At 38.0% G+C, this 21,958-nt stretch overlaps 1 protein-coding gene across 8 annotated transcripts in view; it reads left to right on the forward strand.

The window, feature by feature from the left end:
* The window catches only part of LOC135198182 (uncharacterized), a 375,078-nt gene that overhangs the window by 212,580 nt on the left and 140,540 nt on the right, over positions 1–21,958 (forward strand). For 7 of the 8 annotated variants that reach the window (XM_064225719.1, XM_064225720.1, XM_064225718.1 and 4 more), the window contains 3 exons: positions 13,826–14,070; positions 18,663–18,819; positions 20,200–20,485. In XM_064225719.1, the coding sequence (XP_064081789.1) occupies positions 18,682–18,819; positions 20,200–20,485 (424 nt within the window). In that variant the 5' untranslated portion in view covers positions 13,826–14,070; positions 18,663–18,681. The remainder of the gene's footprint in view (positions 1–13,825; positions 14,071–18,662; positions 18,820–20,199; positions 20,486–21,958) is intronic. The other variant, XM_064225726.1, reaches the window with a different exon arrangement.

Genomic DNA, 21,958 nt, shown 5'->3' on the forward strand with positions numbered 1-21,958 from the left:
ATTCTGAATAAGCGTTATATTTATGAAATGCATAGATAAAAAGTTATTGCGAAAAAACCGTGTTGCAGAGGCCCTGAATCTCATAGTAGTAGGTAAATTGTCCCTCCTTGGAACACGAACTTCATTTGGAGTTTTGTGGTCCTTTTTTCTCGTACCCTCTAAACGATGGCTGAAATGGCAGACTGAATATTGTCAGGTTCGATAATGTAACAGTGCGGTCGAGTTCTCCAGATGTAGTGAATGGTTAATAATAACAAGTAAAGAAAAGAGTGAATGTTGTTGTAACCACATGACGGTTTGTTGATCAAAACAAACCTAAGTATATTGATAACGTTTCTGCAGAAAGTTGACCTTTTCTTTTTAAACAAGTGATAATTATGAGTATATGTCATTTCATGGTTTTTTAAGACATTCATTATCGGCGAGCCATTAATTTCAGGACAGATTACGGTAACTGTGCCGTAAGATCTAGAGCACGTACTTTTTATGAATCGTAGATTATACCTTTGACACATTTGTATTCGTAAATACATTTCATAATTTTAAAATGAATACGAAAGTTTTTCTGAATGTGTATAAAGTGTTCCACGTGAAATACAGGAATGATATTTACTGTTATATTGTATGGCTAAGAATTTCGCCATTGTAGATTACTGCATTTACGCCCATGATTGTACAGCATATCCTGATATGAAAAGGTTTTTACGTCGCGGGTGAAAATGATAACGTGAAATCGACGCTTGGCTGCTCTCTCTCTCTCTCTCTCTCTCTCTCTCTCTCTCTCTCTCTCTCTCTCTCTCTCTCTTTATTTCTTGTAAAAGTGTTTCCACTCATTTCAAGTTGCTGATTAATGCTGTAATGACTAGATATTTCATTCGATGCATATCTACCCGTGAAGTGTGGACAATCCGTACCAACATAAGGCTACACGCAAAGTGCGTTCTCTTTGATCACAGCAGCAGACAGCCACTTTAAATGAGTAAATGATGCGATTGAAGGTCCATTTTATTGATGAAGCATGAATTAAACAACATTGGGGATTACTGGATGATCCTATTGGAGCTGCCTGTATCCTGCCGGGTTCAGCTTTACAAATGGTCACGAATGGCAATAATCCGCTTTGGCAATATGCACTTATTTTCATTTTCCTGATTGATTATATTCCATGGTTACCGTCTATGCTCTGCAATACATCGCTTAGTATTCTTTCTAACGGGTCCATACGCTCTGTCCTGCATTGTGTGTTCGCCTTCGCTGTCTTTTCCTCGTCGCCTCGGACTGAAACGCTCGTTTTTCTTTCCCTCTGACGGATTCTTCTTACTCCCTGTTTTGTTTTCTCCTAAATAACAGTCATTCTTTTCATTGTGTCTCATCCGGTAACGATAGTTGCTCGGAACGCACCCATGATAGATGTGGAACCTGGGCGGGCTGCGGGCGTGGCAGGGCCATTATTTGTGAATCATTTACCCATTGTTTCGTTTGGCGAAGATGATCTAGGGTAGTGAGCGAGCCGATTACAGCCTATTAGATTTATGTGCATTGCGGTCTTAGGGTTAATGGCTGGGATGCTTTGGGAGTAATCTGAGGTCGTTTTCATTTTCTTTATGATCTATTTCCAGTTCTTTTGTCAATGAGGTAACGTTTAAGGCGTTCTTTTTTTTTTTTTTCTTCTTTTTGAATAGTTGGAGTCCAAGAGTGTGTCGCCTTTTTTTTTTCTCTCTGTTACGGTTGCACGCTTACAAGCAGTTCCGTGTGTTGATTCATCTGTTTAAACCTTTCATTCATTGCCTTCGTTTCGTTTCCAGCCTTAGAGGGAGAGTTTGAGACCAAAGTAATTTTCCCTTAATCTCAATATGGTGGTTTCAAGACAAATCTGATTCAAATTTTAGCTTTCTTTATGCTGTAAATTTTTAGAAAATATTTATGTGTATATATATATATATATATATTATATTATATATATATATATATATATATATATATATACATATATATATATATATATACATCGAGCTACAAATGTCCTTTGATATCCAATTCGCTCTACCTCTGAATTAATATATTTTCTTTATATATGTTAACCGAGGGGGAAGAGGAGAAATCAGGACTTCAGTGATGTCACCGACTGGGCCAACAAGTCGATAACGTCACTGAAGTGCTGATTACTCCTCTGTCCGCTGGTTCGAACCCACGAGAGGATGAAATTATTATCAACTAAAAAAAAAAATTCCCCGTTCAGTCACATATATAGAAATATATTAATTCCGAGGAGCGTTGTATGTACATGCATCACGGTGATTTGATAAAATTCATATATATATATATATATATATAATATATATATATATACTACATACATACATACATAATATATATATATATATATATATATATATATATATATATATATACATACACACCACACACACACATATATTATATATATATATATATATATATATATATATATATATTTATATATTTATGTGTGTATGTATGTATGTATGTATGTATGTAATTTATATGCGGGAAAATTCAGAACGCTTTAGTCAGCACAAAAGAAAGCAAGTTAAAAATTTTGTGAAGTTTCTTCGACGCAATCGAGTTTTCTGTACAGTTTATAATGCTGTATGAAACTCACCCAAAGGCCACGAAACGTTCAGCCACGGCCCGGTGGTGGCCTGTGTTGCTGGCACCTGTAGCGGTGCCTGACGCATGGTCATGGCTAACTTGAACCTTGAATGGAGTAAAAACAACCTAGGCTAGAGGGCTGCAATTTGGTGTTTTTAAGATGTGAGGGCGGACAGAAAAAGTGCGGACGGACAGACAGATAGCCTCCTCAGTAGTTTTCTTTTTCAGAAAACAAAAAGTCAAAGAAATTACAGTATAGTCGAAGTTTTCATGCATTAATAAAATCTTATATGAATCACATTTCAGATAGAGGTGATGTAGTTCAACTTGACGTATCTGAGGGAGATGAGGGACGAAGAAAATAGACGATTAGCCTCCTCAAAGTCAAAACTAATTTAGACGAAAATCGCTGGAAAAGGCTGAGGAACCTTCTGTGGAATCTAATGTTGTGATCGGGAATTTGGATTGAGTTACACGATTTCCCGTGGATCACTTAGAAATCTTTTGGAATGTTAGGAGTTAGAGAAAGTTTTGGGGAATATAACATGAGGTTTTTGTGTGAAATTATTTAAATAATGGTAGGAAACTTGAATTTTTATGCAACCCAGTCTAAAAATTACTTTTTTTCATGGCGGGGAAAAAGTATATCCAAAGGAGCAAGAAAGTTGTTAGAGAGCGTGTTGGAGTAGGGGAAACCTGGAGTCATTTAGGGTTTGTAGAAGATGCCGATTAACAGCACCGCCAATAGCAGCGTGATAGACTTGTTAAATATCCCGCAGATATCTTTCCCCCAGAGGCTCACTCGCATCACTGGTCCATCTGGAGCGAGGAAGTGCCTTATATTGGCAGTTTGTTTCCCCCTTTTTAATAATAACGTAATTTAGGTGGAAGTCATGGAACTGACTGGTACTGCGTGTAATAAAAGAGGGGGCGGCAGAAACGCGGCAGTAGAGACAAGGTCCCGATAGAAAACTCACATGGAAACTGGAAGTTGCGAAGTTAATGAAGAAAATGAACAATCGAAGTAAAAGGGAAAGGAAGTGAAGGGACGAAGAAGTAGAGGATAGCTATTAACAAATGGAGATGGTCGTCCGTTACCATGGTGGCTGCTGATTGCATACTCTGTCAGAATACTTAATGAACAACCAATCTCTCTCTCTCTCTCTCTCTCTCTCTCTCTCTCTCTCTCTCTCTCTCTCTCTCTCTCTCTCTCTCTTTATTGATTCAAGGTCTATGGATCTGTAGACACAATAAAATCCTACGACTATATCCGAAATGTTGCCGAGTCTTATCGCTGGGGAGAAGGACATTTATGCAAAGGTCTGTTGGGGAGCTCCGCCTCTACAATAGTCGTCTTTCTTTATCTCGGATAAGTACCCGTTCAATGGCTTTCGGATGCGCGACGAAGCCAAGATGATATCGAAATACGGTATCGATATTGTTCACCAAGATTGATAGCTTAAACTTTGCGGTAATTTGGACTGGGCCTCTATTCTTCGGGGGGAGATTTCATTAGGGATAACGCTCCCGTATTTTCTTTTGTGCACAGTTTGAGTCGACGATGATAAATTCATCTTGCGTATTTTATACATTTACGAAGGTTGTTCATTTGACGAGCGGTTATTTGTGCATGTATTAAAGGAGGTATAGTATACTGCAATAACCCTTTCGTCTCGGACTTTGTCAATATAACGTTTTCGTATTACAAGATTATGGGAAAATATGACCGTTTAAATTTATGTCAACCATAACCAAACCATATATTACCCCTGTTTGAAATCTAAATATTGTGAAGTATGCGTTTATTTTATTTTAAGGTTAAAGAATTCAGGGTTGTGGATAAGTTAATATTGAGCATTGCTGCTGATTCCGAAGCGCCCTTTGATGATGCTTCGTTCACGCTGTTTTCATGCTGCGTGAACATGTTAGCTTACAGTAAAGAATTGGAACAGTTTGGTGAACCCATTAATTAATTAAAGGAAACCGTTGGGTGTATTGCGATGGGAACGAGACTCATTTTTGGGGAAAAGTAACCATTAATCATTTAGATTTTCCTATAATGCAAGGGCTTTGGGACAGTAGGACTGTCTGTAGCTACGACTGGACTTTAATAATATTCCTGCGGTCATTTTCATTTATTCTTTAAGCTCTCGGTATTACCATGCTTATAATTCCCGATTCCAGTAGTTATGCATCAATAATCCCTTATTCCTATAGTCATATACCAAGAGAGATGCATCATCAAAGATCTATTCTTAAATAGAGTTTTCATCGCACCACGCAATACGAAACATAAAAACTTCTAGATGTAATCGTTTCTCCTAAGAAGCAGGCCTCTGTCCCTCCTCTTCTTCTGCTTTCGTTAACTGTCAGGCAAATAATTCACCGCTTAGGTATACAGGCATGACGGAATTTGCTAGAATATTCGTATGACTGAGGCGTTCCAGCTCGCTCATAAATCGAATTCGGGAACTCGCTCTGAGAGGTGACCGCCCTGACCTCTTCCTTAGTCTACGAGAATACTTGAAGAGCATGAACGTAGACTTGCAGACATATACATGTATACTATTTATTTTTTAGCTTATTTGTTTATTTGTTAGTTTTTTTTACCGTGTTTTCTTCAAACTTTTGTTAAAAAGTGATAACATTTGCAACTTTCAGCAGATGAAAGAAGTCTCTCTCTCTCTCTCTCTCTCTCTCTCTCTCTCTCTCTCTCTCTCTCTCTCTCTCTCTCAGCGTTTTTCACGTGATCAAGAATTATATTCTAGATTTTCAAATCAATGTATGTATCGTTGTCTTGGTATTGAAAAAATAGGTACGTTTGACTTTTAAGAGAAAAACTTAGTACATTTTAGTTTACTAAGCAGACTACATTTTACCCACTGTCTTGCATACGTAAAGGGAACGAGTGACGGGACCTTGCCTGTTAATAGTAGTTGTTGTGATTATGGGTTATAAAATCGAAGCCTTTCAAACCACAAACACCACCTCCCGCCCCCCTCTCTCTCTCTCTTTCTCTCTCTCTCTCTCTCTCTCTCTCTCTCTCAATGTTTCCCATATGTATTTTCGAGATTTTTTTAAGATATCGTGGTATGAAAATTGAGAATGGAGTTCGCATATGTAGTTCTGATCGGGATAATGTATGTCATTGTAGAGTCAGCATGCAAACCGGTAGTTTTTTTTTTTTTATAAGAATGGTGAATCCCTCTTTCCAATATTATGATAGCAATTACAGGGATCTCAGCGGTCGAGTGCTTACACGTCTGGTGGCACGAATGGTTTAAAGATCAGGAAATCTTTATGACTGAATGAACAAACTCTCGAGAGGTATCCTGGTAACAGAGGTGTGTTCGTGATATTGTTCGGTAGAAAGCCTGAACCGTATCAGGCCGTCCCTCGGCTCCCTTACCGCAACTACCTTCTTTCTTTCTTTCTTTCTTCTTTCTTTCTTTCTTCTCTTAGTTTTGAAGGAGGTTTCTTAGCCGTGAGCAACTTCTCGACCTGACTCTAGGTTCGAGATTTCTCGACTCTTACACTAATCATTTTTGAATTTGCTCCCATACAACATTCATCAACAATGAAACTCCTGTTCTTGATTGCAGTCTCTTTTTTATTTAAATGCAGCGGCGATAAACTGTTTCAGCCTAATCCCGATTTTTTTAATGGTTTTAGAATTTGTTTTATGCTTAAATCTAGAAGTTTTTATGTTTCGTATTGCGTGGTGCGATGAAAACTCTATTTAAGAATAGATCTTTGATGATGCATCTCTCTTGGTATATGACTATAGGAATAAGGGATTATTGATGCATAACTACTGGAATCGGGAATTATAAGCATGGTAATACCGAGAGCTTTTGTATTATACGTTTATATATATATTATATAATATAATTAATAATATTATATATACATATATATATATATATATAGATATATATATATATATATATATATAGAATAGTAGATAGATAGTAATAGATGATAGATATAGATAGATGATAGATACACATGCATACAACATATATATGTGATATATATATATATATATATATTATATATATATATATATATATATACATTTGTTTGTATTTGTCCTCATTATGAAAAAAGTAATTTTCTTGACGTTGTAAGTGCCAAATTTTATGCTGTAATTTAAACAAGGCGTGATGCGACCTCCAGCTTATTCGTGACGCTTGTAAGATTTTCCCCTCACGCGTAAGTTGTAAACATTAGGTATATTCCAAACTTAACGTAAAGTGGTTTTCATAATTAATGCTCTATTTAGTACTTTTTATACTATCAACAATAATCAAATAAAAAGGACGCAAACACGTTCATATATCATCAGTTATAACCGGATGAAATAAAAAGGACGCAAATTAAACACGTTCATATATTATCAGTTGGAAGCGGAAACCCTAAATAATGGAACAGAAACATGGCCTAAATTCAGTACACCAAATAAATTAAAACGTGCTAAAATCTGCTAAATAAATGCTATAATTCATTAGAAATAATTTTTCTGTACTGTCTAACATGCACATTATTTATTTTTATATTTTCTCTCAAATAAATAAATCATGAATTTCCTATCCTAAAATTCCTGCATATTTGATTCAACGCGAAACGCCTTTTTCAGACTTTTAGGCTCCTCCAAAGGGCTTTCCTAAACCTACCCTCCACTCCCTCCGTCCCCCACGACAACAAATTAGTTTTGTAGGCTTACTGATTTATGGTTTTTAAAGTTCCAAAAAAAAGAAACAAAACTTGAGGGGAGGATGAACAGAACCACTCCACACATGAACGACTTTTATTGCAAATTCCCATTTACTAAAATAGGATAATTTCTGTGCAAATTTCTGTAGTACCAATGTTAACTGTAGTTGGTTTCACGACTCCTGAGATGGTCATATGAATGCTTGCGACCATTAGACAATGCCTGTGCTCTTGATTGGTTGTATTGTCATCAGAAGCAGTTAAAAGACCTGACGTTAAAACCATTGCTTACTGGAGTGTTAGCTGTTGCAGGTGATCGCCCATGAATAGCATCAAAAGCAAGTAGGATCGATGAAGAGCTTTTTTTTAGCATGCAGAAGACAGCCCGGAATAAGTCTGGAATGAGAAGGGAACCGTCATCGACACTTCTAATTTCACCTCCACCCCCTCACTTTGTAACCCTCGTCCCCTTACAGACCCCCTCCCCCACAGACCCCTCCCCCAACCCCTTTACGAGTTTCCCCTCCTTGCGGTCGAATAAGTAATGTGTCGGGCGCAGCTGCTGGGCTGTGGTTGGTTATCTATTATTGTTAGCCTGCGTGAAGATGGCAGCACTTTTAGTCGCTATAGAAATTGGTATTTTTGCCTCTTGGGCCGTTTGATTGATGCCTGGAATGCTGCTGCTCCCCTGAAGGTTGCTCCCCTACGATGTTCTTTCTGTGTGAAAAATATGGCTCTCAGTATTTAAGGGAAAAGAATTGATCCAAAAATGAAGCTTACACACACACACATGCGTATATGTTTGTGTATTTGTATATATATATACGAACATATACGAACACACGCATATATATATAGATATATATATATATATATATATATATATCATATATATGTATATATGTATATACATATATATATGTATATAGTATATATATATATATATATATATATATATATATATATAGTATATTTTTATATGTATATAATATCTCTTCTCTCTCTCTCTCTCTCTCTCTCTCTCTCTCTCTCTCTCTCTCTCTCTCTCTCTATATATATATATATATATATATATATATATATATATATATATATATATATATATTTAGTGTGTGTATATTTTTGCGTACACATGTAATTGATACATGACTAATTAGCTTTCTTGCTTTGTTAGTTTGCATTTTATAGCAATGCGGTTACTTTCATTGTCTTCACAACGACTACTCTCATACTTTTCGTCATTTAGGGAAAACCATTGGAGCTTTCATTTTGGGAGTCAGAATGTGTATAATTGATATTTGCAATTATATTAGCATAATTACTTTTTTAAATGTGCGTCATCAGATAGTCATCAACTTTCAAATGTTGCATGATGTAAATGCTCTTGGTTGGTTGTTGGGTTGTTTAAAAATAATGTGTTAATAAGCCAGATATTTGAGAAATGTTGAGCAGTAAGATTTTAAAACGGGATTGGTCCTCCGTCAATCACCTGAAGGCACCTGATTAAAAGGAGTTTGAACGTCCCCCCCCCCCTCTCTCTCTCCTCTCTCTCTCTCTGCTCTCTCTCTCTCTCCCCCCCTCTCTCTCTCTCTCTCCTCTCTCATGCGGGACTAGCGTTAATTATAAAACTTGAGTTCAGCTTTAGCATATGTTGTCTTGTTGAGGAATTATGGTCCTGTGTTACCGTATCAATTTCAGTTATTCGGCGAAGAAAATTCTAGCGTCCTCAAACTGCCATTATTTACTGTCACCCACCTAGGAGAATATTTTCTCATCAGTGAAATATTGACAGCTGTGATTGAAGGGTAAATTCTCAGATTTTCAAAATAAATGTATGTTAGTTTTGTTTTGCCGGAGATTTTCCTTTCTTATGAATAACTGTGGGTTCTTTGTCATGTTTGCATGTTGGGTTCAATGGAGGATGAAGACTCGTGCAGCTTCTTCCATAGCTGATATAATCAATTGGTTAATTGCATACTTATCTTTTACCCCGAGCTCTTCTAAAATTATGAAGTTGTTCTTCCATGTGATAAGTTATATAAGTTTATACCACTGTTTGTGTGTGTCTGTGTATGTGTGGCAGCTAGTTTTTCATCCGTTGTTAAGTTTCTGTCCGTACGTCCGTCCATCTGTCTGCCCGTCTGCCTGTCACTCTTAATTTCCGTCAGCCCTTTCACAAAAGTAGATCGCCTTGCATAAATGTATGAAGAGAGATCGACTGTCTGTCTTCTTGACATTTTGTGGTTAGTTTCATTTTATGAAGTTGTGCTCGGGTTCGAGTCCAGTGTATTTTTTGCTTTTATGATTCTTTGAGACTAGTGTCGATGCATTTATAATGACATTTCTCACAGGCACAGGATAGAGGGAAACTCATAAGTTTAAAATTCACTGAGAGAGAGAGAGAGAGAGAGAGAGAGAGAGAGAGAGAGAGAGAGAGAGAGAGAGAGAGAGAGAGAGAGAGTCAGTCATAAGTGAAATGGAAAAATTGTGTGACTGCGTGTTTTATATTTTTTCTGTCGAGAAATTATTATTGATATACAAATCCAAATTTACTAAAATTAAAGACAACTTTCAACCGCCGGAAAGCCTAGGCGCCAAATCTCAAATGATGAAACACTAAATATCTTATTTTGGTGTGTCTACCTTCTAGAAATATCATGGCCTTGAAGAAAATTGTAAGTTACTACTGAACTACCGAAGAAAGCTTGCATTAGACCACTACAGGAATAGGGAGCTTTTAGTTTTCTGTTCAAGAAAGCTATTGATGGTGCTATTTGTCTGTCCGCCCTCAGATCTTCAAAACTACTGAAGTTAGAGGGCTGCCGATTGATATGTTGATCAATTATCCTTCAATCATCAAACATACAAATTGCAGCCCTGGGTAGTTTTTATTGGTGCCAACACAGTCCTCCACCTAGCCGTGGCTGAAAGTTTCATACACCATTATACGCTGTATAGAAAACTCGATTTTTTTTACTGATGTTTTACGTAAGGATAGATCGTGATTTTTAAAAATTTCGAATGTTTTCCAATCTGTGGGATCAGCTTCTGTCGATATTCCATCACTTTTACGAAGTCTGTACATACGTATGAATTAGAAAAAGATGCGGAGTTGTACAAGCGTTAGTCCATTCCTATTGATATCCCAGTATTATGTGATTCACTTGATTTTCATTTTTCACTTCATGCATATTTGAGTTTCGTATTTTGTAGTATCACCAATTATGATTATTTTGTATTTTAGTTATGTTTTCCAGTATTGTTAATTATGATTGTTTATTTGATTAATCGTTTGTTTCCTTTGGGAAACTGCAAAAATGCTGTCCTGGTTATTTCTTGAACTTATGTCAGGAATAGAAGTCACTTGTAAACCCTTCATATAGGCAGGCGAAATAGCAGTAACTTGCGTACTTTACTGAGCTTAGTATAGCATGACCTTTCTCTTAGCATTTGAATATGATGTGAATATTACAGTATAATTGTAGAGTATCAGTTACCTCAACATCGTTTTCGTCGTACTACTTGACAAGATTCCCTTCGTCCACGATTCATTAATTACTTTAGTTTTATGTTTGATCTTGATGTTCAATTTGGTTAATTGCCCTCAAGGAAAGATGTGGAGAACCTTTTCCGTATTTGCTCTGGGTAATGAGAAAGGCGTAAATAATGGCTGGGATACGCCCACCTTCTTCGTTCGCTGGAAATGTGTGCTGGAAAATTACAGGTTTACGTTTCAAATAGTTGTTCTTTAGATAAACTATCTCTGTAGCAGCTAAGTCATTATGTTTTTGGGTCTTTGCAATGCCGTGGCTTCATCCAAATCGTTTTTTCTGCATTTTTTTTCTTTATCAAAGGGTTGTATGGCTTGATTTTCTGTAGGAAAGTTTGAAGATTCATTGTCTCAGTAGAAAGATGCCCTGAATCTGCAATTATGAAGGGTTATAACATTGAAGATTATCGGCAATGAAAACCCACAGAAGTGTTAAAAACATTTCTGCACAGAGCAGGAGTGATGAGGGATACGGATAGTATCTGAAAGTCTCTCCTTATCATTTAGAACGGTGTGCGTAAATACTTTTAACACTACTGTGGCTTTTCGTTCTCGATATTCTAGCCTCGTTACTGGGGTTCCTTTGTTCATTTCAGATTATTTTATGATAATTGGTCTGAAATTTTAATCTTACTTTTTTTTGCAGAATATGTCCGTGAAAGAACCTTTGAAGATTTTTCCTGGATTTCGTTACAGTTTTCTCATCATTTCTTTGTTTGTTTCTTTTTCCAGGTCCAGCAAAATGTTTTCCCTTCGGTAATTCATGTCAGTGGTGGAAATGTATGGGTTTGTTGACAGCCGCGATAACGTTTTTCGACCATTTCTCATTTGTTTTTACTTGTGTTTGTGACAGTTGAATTACACAATTTTTGACGTTGACGCTGGCTTGACAGGTAAAGGGAACTGGGGATGTGTATGCTCGGGTTCGGGTCGAGGGGGAAGGGGGGAAAGGGAGGGGGTGGGGAGGGAAGATGCCATCAGGTATGGCGAGCATGTCGTGCGTTCAAGTTTGTTTATATTCTTTGCGCTCTGATGGCTCCCGTGGATAGCTGCGAAGGGGCTCTCACACGCAAGGAGAAAGTCTCCATATTTTGTCATCGCTAAATTTGTTATTCCCTTTCCGCGGAGAAGGACAGCTGAAGCGAGCCTGAGTTACGTTTCACGATGTATGAAAATAGGTACATAGATATTTTGGCTACGCTGTGTATTGCTTCATATTTCATTTTTATCGACCGTTGCCTTTTATTTCAGCGGATTTTCTCTGTTGTTTTTCTTTTCTTTTTTAAAATAAATTTGCGAACATGAAATTTTGTAAGAATTGATTTCTGCAACGTCATTCTTGTTGATCCCCTCACAAGGTTTTGCTGCCTAAATCGTCATACGTAACTCATGGAGGACTTTTTGCTACATAAAACGTCATACGTGACTCTTGGCGGAACTTTTGCTACCTAAATGTCATAAGTAACTCATGGAGGAGCTTCTGCTACCTAAATCACCATACATAACTCATGGGGGAGCTTTGCTGCCCAAGATGCTGCTTTGATCAGGGGCGGTATCTTGCTTTGAGCCCCCGGGTCTTGCTCGTCAGCAGTGATTCTCGCTTTTCTTATGTTTCACTCGCACTTCGTACTTTCATTTACTCCTCTTTCTCGCTTCCCTCACTGTAATCTCCGGATGCCCTCCTGTCCGTCACAATATCCTCCCTCTCCCCTTTTTTGCCATCTTTGTTTTCCCTCGTTTCATCCCCTCGCCAGTATATGGCGCCAATAAAGGGAATAACTGTCTCTAATGTCGCGGGCCGTGATGTGACATCCCAAACATGCCTCTGTCAATATAGATATTTTCCAAATCCCCCTCAGCAACCAGCAAGGCTTTAAGGGAAAGACAAAGTTCAGCGTGTTGTGGGAAAGGGGTGGGTGGGCGGGGTTATGGTTAGCAGGGGGGGGGGGGGGTAGCTGTTTGTGAGAGGTGCTAGAGGCGGGTTCTGAAAAATCCTTCATATTTTTCGTTATATTTTATTTTACCTTTATCCCTTTTTTTTCGTTTTTCTCTTTTCATTCAGTTTTTCTGAGTTTTCTGTGTCTTTGAAAACGTTTTTTTTCAGGTTGGTGTGCCTGTTCAATGTTTTATATGCTTTAACCCGAGCGTTTTGTTTGACCTTCAGTAACTATCGTTATAAGAGTACATGCAGTTGAATTATACTGTGTACTTACGCACGCAAACATATATATATATATATATATATATATATATATATATATATATATATATATATAATATATATATATATATATATATTATATATATATATCGTTTGATTTTAAATCACAAAGAAGTAAAAAAACGTGATGATTATGCGAACGAAGTTACAGCCAGGAAGGAAAATTATTTCTTTGGAATAATCATTTTTATTTCTTTGTGATCATCACAGATCAATTGTGTTTCTGTTTTTTGTTGGTATGAACCGGTTGAGCGCAAGCATACTAATCTTATGGCTCTTGTACCTTAAGGAACAGTTTTCTTAAGATTAGAATAGTGTGCCGTCATTTGTGTAATAATTAGACGCACTGTGCTCATTATGTTTTCACAGTGGCAGCCTTGAGTTATTTGGGGGACTATTCGTGTAAGAGTCTCCACCTATGGGTTTATATAGCCGGAAATTGTAGCTGGTCTCATAATTCAGTGGGTATTTATTGGGGCAATTACATAACACGCACACGACAACTTTTGAAAGGGTTCTTTGTTCGGAAACGTACGATCTATGTAAACTTTTATTTATTAACACTCCTCTTCACGTGAATTGATTGATAGAGTTTGTGAAGTTCCTGGGTTTTCTTTTTCATTTAAGTGAGCAGAATGAATGAATTTGGGAATGGCGTGTGTCTTCATTGACGAACGTAGAAGCTCAACGACATTTCTCTGTTGCAGGTTGAATGTCAGACAGGGGTGTCACAGCAAGCTGCGCAACCTTCTCTCCTGACGAAGTCAATTTTGTGACGGGGTAATTCGGCTAACTTTTAAGGGCGTGAGTGTGCCCTGGTGGGGAGGTGTGCCCCGTGAAACATGGTGACCCCACGGATCGTAACTCACCCTCCAGCCGTCTCTTCCTCCGCTTCCAGCTCCACCTCCACAGCCACACACGCAAATTAGGCCAACGCCCTCACGACCTCAGGGTAAGTGAAGCCCATACACATATGTACTGTAAATCAGTGGGCTAGTTATTTTTCATGTTTTCCCCGTCATTTTTCAAGTTTCAAAATATTCCTTTCTCTGATTTTGCGAAGATTGAGGATGCTACTTTCATTGGCCGCGTCTCTCCTTTTACAACTTTGGTTGAAACAGTTATCATTGCTCCCAGTGTATAGCTATTTAGACTATACGATCATCACCATCATTATCATAATATTTGAGAATAGCAATTTTGGTAGCCGCATCTCTTATGAGAATGGTTGGCCTAAAGGTCAGTTGTTGATTATTTGGGCGTTTCTTGACGTGTATATGCAGAGCACAAAATTCATGGTTCTCATGATTAAAACTACAGCTGTTTATCATTCTATGCGTAATCCGTCATGCAGCAGTCTAGTGTTAAATGTTATAAGTTAATTGTGTACTGATTTTTATTTCCAGTTGTAACAGTGCATGTGTTATTGATAAAAAAACTTAATTCTTGATAACGTATGCCATATGTTCTCGCAGTGCACCTTTAGGTTCAGTTACCATCGTTTAACAAGAAGGAAAGCAGAAAATTGTACCTGGGAATGCCTCGATTTAGAAATAACCTTCTGCCTGGAACTGAGTATAGATAAAATGGGGGATCTTGTCCCTGGGAAGATAGCCTGGAGAAAGATGCCATTCCGTCCGGAAGGGCGTATCACGTACAGAACGCGTTCCTTTGACGCCTTTTATGAGGATATGTTCATCTCGTCACATGATGTCGAGCATATTGCTTCGCGTCTTATAATTTCATTACAGTATTTTAGTGCTATTTTATGAGGTGCATTACGTGATGTGGGTCCTTCCTGATGATGAAGATGGGTGAAAATACTAGTCCTTTCACTGTGAAAGTTTACTGCCGTAATTTTTTTTATAGCTTAGTACTGCGTTTAATTGTTAAATACTGAGCTTTTGTATTTTATTTTCTCTACAAGCGACAGGCCTTTATTCTCTGTTAATCTTGCATTGATTAACCTTGTATTACATTCCCGGTACATATTGTCATCAAAGCTACAGATATATATATTAGAAAAAAGAGGTATATATAAGAATTGGAAGCTCATTATTTGTTTAATAATAACGTCTTTTAATTGAATAGTTTTTCGTCTGCAATGTACCAGTATATTATGTCCGAAGAATCTTTTTTACAAGAGAACTTTTCTATAACAGCTCTTGTTTGGTACATGGAACGAAAATCTCTCTCTCTCTCTCTCTCTCTCTCTCTCTCTCTCTCTCTCTCTCTCTCTCTCTCTCTCTCTCATAAGCGAAGAGAACCAAGCGTAGATCATAACAGTACATTTTGCACTTTGTACATTGCACTTTCTGCAGCGTTAACGATTTCCATTTATCTATTGTTTGTTAAATAACATTCATTGGTGTCTCCCTCAACACGGCTCTTCTCTTCCCTTTGGAGGGGAAAATTTAATAAAATTCGTTCCTCTTCCCTGTTTGGAAATGCTCAGAAAACATGAAATGGAGAGGATTATGGTCTCTTCCCTTACCCTGACAGCCAGTGACAGGCATTGCAGGGAAAAAATTGCTGTGGCAAATATAAAGAACTAAAAAAAAAATAATTGTAAAATTGTATAAAACTGTCTTTCCCACTTCGCTTGCATGTTAACAAGATGAATTGCAATTGCAAGGGCAATAAATTTTACTGGTTTGATATTGGACAATTATGTTGGCTCATGACAATCCACTTATTGGACGTCCCTCAACAATGAACTGGAAGCTTTCAGGGCCGGAAATGGACGCTGTTTTGTCTCCCTTTTATCTCGGCGCAGAATGGTGCAGAATAATTCCCGGAGAATCTATTCTCTCTCTCTCTCTCTCTCTCTCTCTCTCTCTCTCTCTCTCTCTCTCTCGTTCTCTTCCTCCTCCTCTCTCCTCTCTCTTCTTCTCTCTCTCTGTCCTTTTCATTCTTGCTCAAGACGAACGAAGACGATGGCTGCATTTGCTGGTCTCAAGTATACACAATCCGGACTCTGAGTGAATGAGTCCCTGGCAAGGACTGGCCCCGTTCCTTCGCTGTGCAATGAGTTCCTTCTCTTTCGTTCATGGACAGAAAGTCACTTGGGATGATTGCTGTCGTCCTTGCAAGACCATTTAATTTAGCATTCACAATTGCTGTTTACGGAAGGATTTCTGGAGTCATTGTCGCCCCCAGTGAAGTTTGGAGAAGGTAATGTTTTGTTTGCAAAATATCCCGAAAACGGATGCACGAATTTGGATTCAGCTCGGCGAAAAAATTCACGGGTTCACCACCTCCAGCACACACCCACCATATGATCTCTATTAAAGATTTGACGATTTGTCGCTTGTGGAGTAAATGGATTTTTAAAGAAATCTTGCTGTGGTTCACGAGGAACTACATAATAATATTGTCGACCTGCTAATACTGACAAATTTCACTAGTGCAATTGCTATGAGAACGGCTTGCACTCCTGGGTGAAAGCTCGTAGAATGAAACGTCAACTTCACACTCAAGGTCTCGGTGTTTGCATCGATTAACCGTATATAAGGGAATGTAAAAGTTCGTCTGTATGACCCTAAAATTATGCCCCATCCTTGAATGATGAAAAACTTATGGGAAATGGTGAACGGTGTTTAGATTAGACGAACATTGAGACCGTGTTTGGTGAAGCAGCCGATTAGAATCTTGACAGAAGCAGCTGTAGTCCGGATCCAAACTTCATTAGTTCCTTTTTACGGTGAGGGACATTTTGTGGCCTGAAGGTGAAATGCTCGCTATTTGCTTGCATTTATGTTTGCATTGTAAATGGAGTTGCAAGTGAAGTCATAGAAAGGAAACAAGCAGTAATTGATTCATTTAAGGGAAAATGTGATGCATTTCTGAAAAAAATGTGTCTATTGAATAATCATTTCTCGTGATGCTCGGTTAACACTTTGATCAAACTAGAACTGAAAATAAAGAGATAGAGGGAATTTCAGAATTCAACTATTACCAAAATGCAAGATATGTATGAAAACATACACATTACGAGGTATATCAGAAGCCAAAAAGCACCGTGGTTTTTTCAAAATAATAATTTACCACTAATTGAAACCGAAAGTAAAGTCGTCCATAACAGCATGGCGAGGTACCTTTTCTGCCTCTGTCTCCCAGGAATACATTCAAAAAGCTTTCAGGTCATTATGTTAAGTTGTGTGCATGTGCGTGCGTTTTACTTTGTCAATAGAAATTGAGCTGTTTAACAAGTCGCTCTGAGTATGACTTTGTCATCTACATAATTGTTTCAATTTCGGCGAAAGGGAGAGCTGTGCTTTTACGAGAGAGAGAGAGAGAGAGAGAGAGATGCCGTCGTTTTTGTCAAGTGATTAATAAAAAAAATGTTTTGCTACTTAGTCTTCAGGAATGTTTTCTGACTATTTTACGAAATGAGATATCTTGGGAAGTTGACTATTTGCTAGCCCTACTGTGTTTGTGTGTGTAGACATATACATATAAATATATATGATTATAATCATTTCAGCACGTAATTCATTTATCACACATATCCACAGCTGATATGTGTTATATATATATGTGTGTGTGTGTGTGTGTGTGTTGTGTATGTGTGTGTTTATACATATACATATATATATATATATATATATATATATGCGAGTGTGTGTGTGTGTACATAGTATATATAGTATGTTACAGGGAATATGTGAAATCAGGGATTCAAGAAATCCCTATATGTGAAATGACCAATTCGCTTAAGAACATTTGATTCCAGAGGGCTAGTACTAAACACGGTGAAACAGTGATTCATCTACACTGTTTCGTCGTGTTTAGTAATAGCCCTTGAGGAGTCAAATGTATTTCGCAGTGTTCAGTACTAGCCCGTGGGGGATCACATGTCCCGAAGTGCCTTTGATCCCCCAGGGGTTAGTACTAAACACAGCGAAACACATTTGACCCCCAAAGGACTATAATAGATTCACATCAAGTGTGCATCTAATGTCGAGGTCAGTCCCTTACGACGCTCCTGATTGGCTGTTGATAAGCCAATCACAGGGCTGGAAACCATCAGTCTCTCGAGAGAGTTCACATAGGCAGGTTGTATGTTCCACCTCTCCTGAGAGATACTTTTGAAAGCCGTATCCCTCAGGAGAGATGGAACATACTTCCTGCCTATGTGAACTCTCTTGAGAGACTGAGCGTTTCCAGCACCGTAATTGGCTTATCAACAGCCAATCAGGAGCGTCGCAAGGGACTGGCTTAGACATCAGATGCACGCTTGATGTGAATCTACTCTAGTACCGAACACGGCGAAATACCCGTGTTTAGTACTAGTCTTTTGGGATCAAATGTTCCTCATCGAATTGGTTATTTCACATATGCCCTAGGGTTTGTGAAATCCCTGGATTGCATATGTTCCCTGTAACATAGTTATTTTCGGGTTACTCTTTCAAGTAACGCCACAATGAGACCTGCTCTGCCCATAGACTCCCAAGTTGCACAGAGCGAGAGATGTGCGCATGCGCACAGAATGTTGTTGTTTTCTTCCATGAAAGTTAATTTCTGCTTTTTTCGCGGCCTCAGGTTTCGCGGAGGTTTCAGGATGCGACTCTTCAAGCGTCGCAGCAGTGACCCCGCCCCCCGCCTGGTCTCCCTCTCTCCTCTCAGCACTGATCACACCCACGACGACGCCCTTCCTTATGTGCTGCGCCCTCCAGCACCCACTCCGCAACCGTCTCAGGTAGGAAGGACCTTGGCTAATTATGTAATGATTGCGTCTTAGTCTGTATGTTCATATATATATATATATATATATATATATATAATATATATATATATATATATATATATATAATATATATATATATATAGATATACGTATATATATATATAGTATATATACTATATATATAGATATATAGTACGTATATATAGCCAATATATCTGTATAAATGATCTATGTATATCATTGTATAGATACATAATATAAAATATATATACTACATAAATACACACACACACACACACACACACACATATATATATATATGTATGTATGTATGTATGTGTACGTATGTGTATGTATATATGTGTATTATATATATATATATATATATATATATATATATATATATGTGTGTGTGTGTGTGTGTGTGTGTTTGTGTTTGTGTTTGTGTAGATTTCAAAAAAGAAAAAGGTGGAAAATTGTTTATATCAACACTAAGGGAAGAAATAGATTATAGAAGGTATAATAGACAACATAGACTTGCTGACCTGATCTTTATATATAATTTTAAATTGAATCTAATCGTTTCACAATAACCAGACAGAAAAGTTCTCCTAAAATTTTTATATCTGCTTGGGTCCTACCCTTTGTATTCTAGTGCATTTCTTATCAATCTCTCAATAACAGAAAATGAACCAAAGGACAAGGAAACCTTTTAATTCCAGACTTTCATAATCACGTTGTTAAACTTGCCCGTTTAGTTCCCATTGTTTTGAAGCTGAGTACCAGAGGTAATCACGTGAGAAAAGTTCAGGAAAGTGACTTAAAAGATAATGTTTAAATATAGGTTATATTCTTTTTAATTTGCCTATGGCGTTTTGCCCTTGCTATGATTCATTGCTACTATAAAATGACTGTTTGTGGATGTTTAGCCCCTGAACTAAGTCATATCCCCGACTCCTTTTTTCTTAGAAATCAAATCTATTCCCATGTTTATTCACGTAATTCGGAGTATATATGCGAATGTTGATATGATAGTGATTGACTAAATTTAAAGGTTAATATGATAGTAATTGACTAAATACCAATGATAATATAATAGTGAATTGACTAAATTGTTAAACACTTGTACACAGAAACATAATTTAAATGCGCTTGGAAATAGAAAGCGTGAACCTAATTCTTTACGTATAATATGAGGGCATTGTACAGGTGACTGAAATAAGATAGTATAAAAAAACAAACTGCAGGTAAAATTGACTGATTGAAATTAAGCCGATATTGAAAACACATTGATCAAATTTTTTTTTTATTCGAAACTGAATAAACCACCGATTTGCTCGTACAACTTCGGGGTATTGAGTGATTTTAAAGAAAGTGCGTTAATCTTTCCAGCAGCAGGAGGAGGTGGAGGAGGAAGACGTGTATGCCACAGTAGATGGGGACGATGCCGAGGAGGACTTGGATGAGGCGATATACTCCACCCTGGAGGAAGTGAGGGGCTGTGCCTCCCACGACGGCCCTTCTGCTTCCTCCCTTCTGTTCTGCAATAACAGCGTGAGCAGTGCCCCTGGTATCGTCACTAACTATTACACAGCCGTGCCTGCCCTCGTCGTAGAAGAGGTCATACCCGGCCGCCCCCGTCAGGGTACCCCAACTGAGCAACAACCTGCTAAGAAAGGTGAGTTTTGGAATAGGATTGATGTTTTCGGGCTTTTTGGCCAGGATGGGTTCAAGGCGGAAATGTGATGCCATTCCTTTGGGTTTTAAGGTGAGTTTGCTTGCTTTTCAAATCAGCAGTCTTCTCTATGCAAATGATATGCTTTGTTTCTATAAGAATAGGTAAAATCATAGTGCAACCTGTAACGCAACAGCTGGAGAAAATACTCGATGCCAACGTGAATTATGCTTGTACATATGCTACGGCAGTTGAAAATTTCTATATTCTTATTTTTTAAATTTTGTTGACGGTAATCCCTTGTTTAATCTAAAGGAAAATTAGCTTGGTGGCTGTGTATGGAATGAAACCTTGTCCAAACAAGTAACCTAATCGTTGGTGCAAGACTGGTTCCCCTGCCACCCTTGTATGCACGAACAAATTTAGAATTTTGCGTCAGGCTTCAAATTAAAATCATGAAATAATGGTATAGTATATAATTATTTATTTTTTATGTTTTACAATTACAAGATGTTCATACTGTATCGTAATATTTCATTTTCCGTTTCGATGCTGAAACTCCTATTTTATGACGAGTGAACCTCCTGTTAGCCTTCCTGATTCAGAAAGGCAATGTTTTTGGATTATGTTTACAGTGGGCCTTCCTTGTACCGCAATCTGCACGCTTGATATGACATTAAATACTATTTGATCCGATATTTTATTGGGTCTGCAATAAAACGAATTCCTAAGTTTTTGTCTCGGATTTACCGTACCTTTCTTTGTTACTTAAGTCTTTCAATCTGTTACTAATGATCAGTTTTGAAAAGAGTAATTCCTTGGACAAGAATGAATGGTGGAAGTAGGCGCTCATCAGGGCAGTGCCTAGGGCGTGGGTGGATAAGATTTTCAAGGTGGAACTTCAAGGTAGTTTCCATTGCGAAGGTGATTGACGCATGAGCGAACAGGTGGCTTGCTTTCGTCTGTCTACCAGCGTGCGGTTGGCCCATTTGCGTTGTATGTGTTCTTTTCATAGCCGGTTAATTTGTGTCCGGGTATGGATTAACGACGTCGGAAGCACAGTTTTATCTTCGCTCAGTACCTCGCCTCTCTTTCTTTTGCGTTTTAACGAGCACCCTGCAGTGTTCAGAACTAATATTTGGGTTAGCGTGTGACGGAGTGACTCCGCTCATTGTTTACCGCTATCCAAGAAATTTGCCTTTATTTTCTTTTCAAGAAAGTAGAGGTGGGAGGGATCGGAAGTTTGTAGAGACGCAACCAAATATTTCACGTCTTTAGCGGAGGTTTTACTGGTACCGTTTCCGCCTACTTCCTCCCGTTAATTGGCATTTATAGGCACCTTTGATTTGACTATTGATTTTAACATTGGGGCCAAAGACGAGTTTCCTCTCTCTCTCTCTCTCTCTCTCTCTCTCTCTCTCTCTCTCTCTCTCTTCATGTGTGTGTGCGGTTATGTGTCGCTGATTTTTACTTGGT

Source organism: Macrobrachium nipponense, chromosome 21 (genome assembly GCF_015104395.2).
Source record: "Macrobrachium nipponense isolate FS-2020 chromosome 21, ASM1510439v2, whole genome shotgun sequence".
Taxonomy (NCBI): Eukaryota; Metazoa; Arthropoda; class Malacostraca; order Decapoda; family Palaemonidae; genus Macrobrachium; species Macrobrachium nipponense.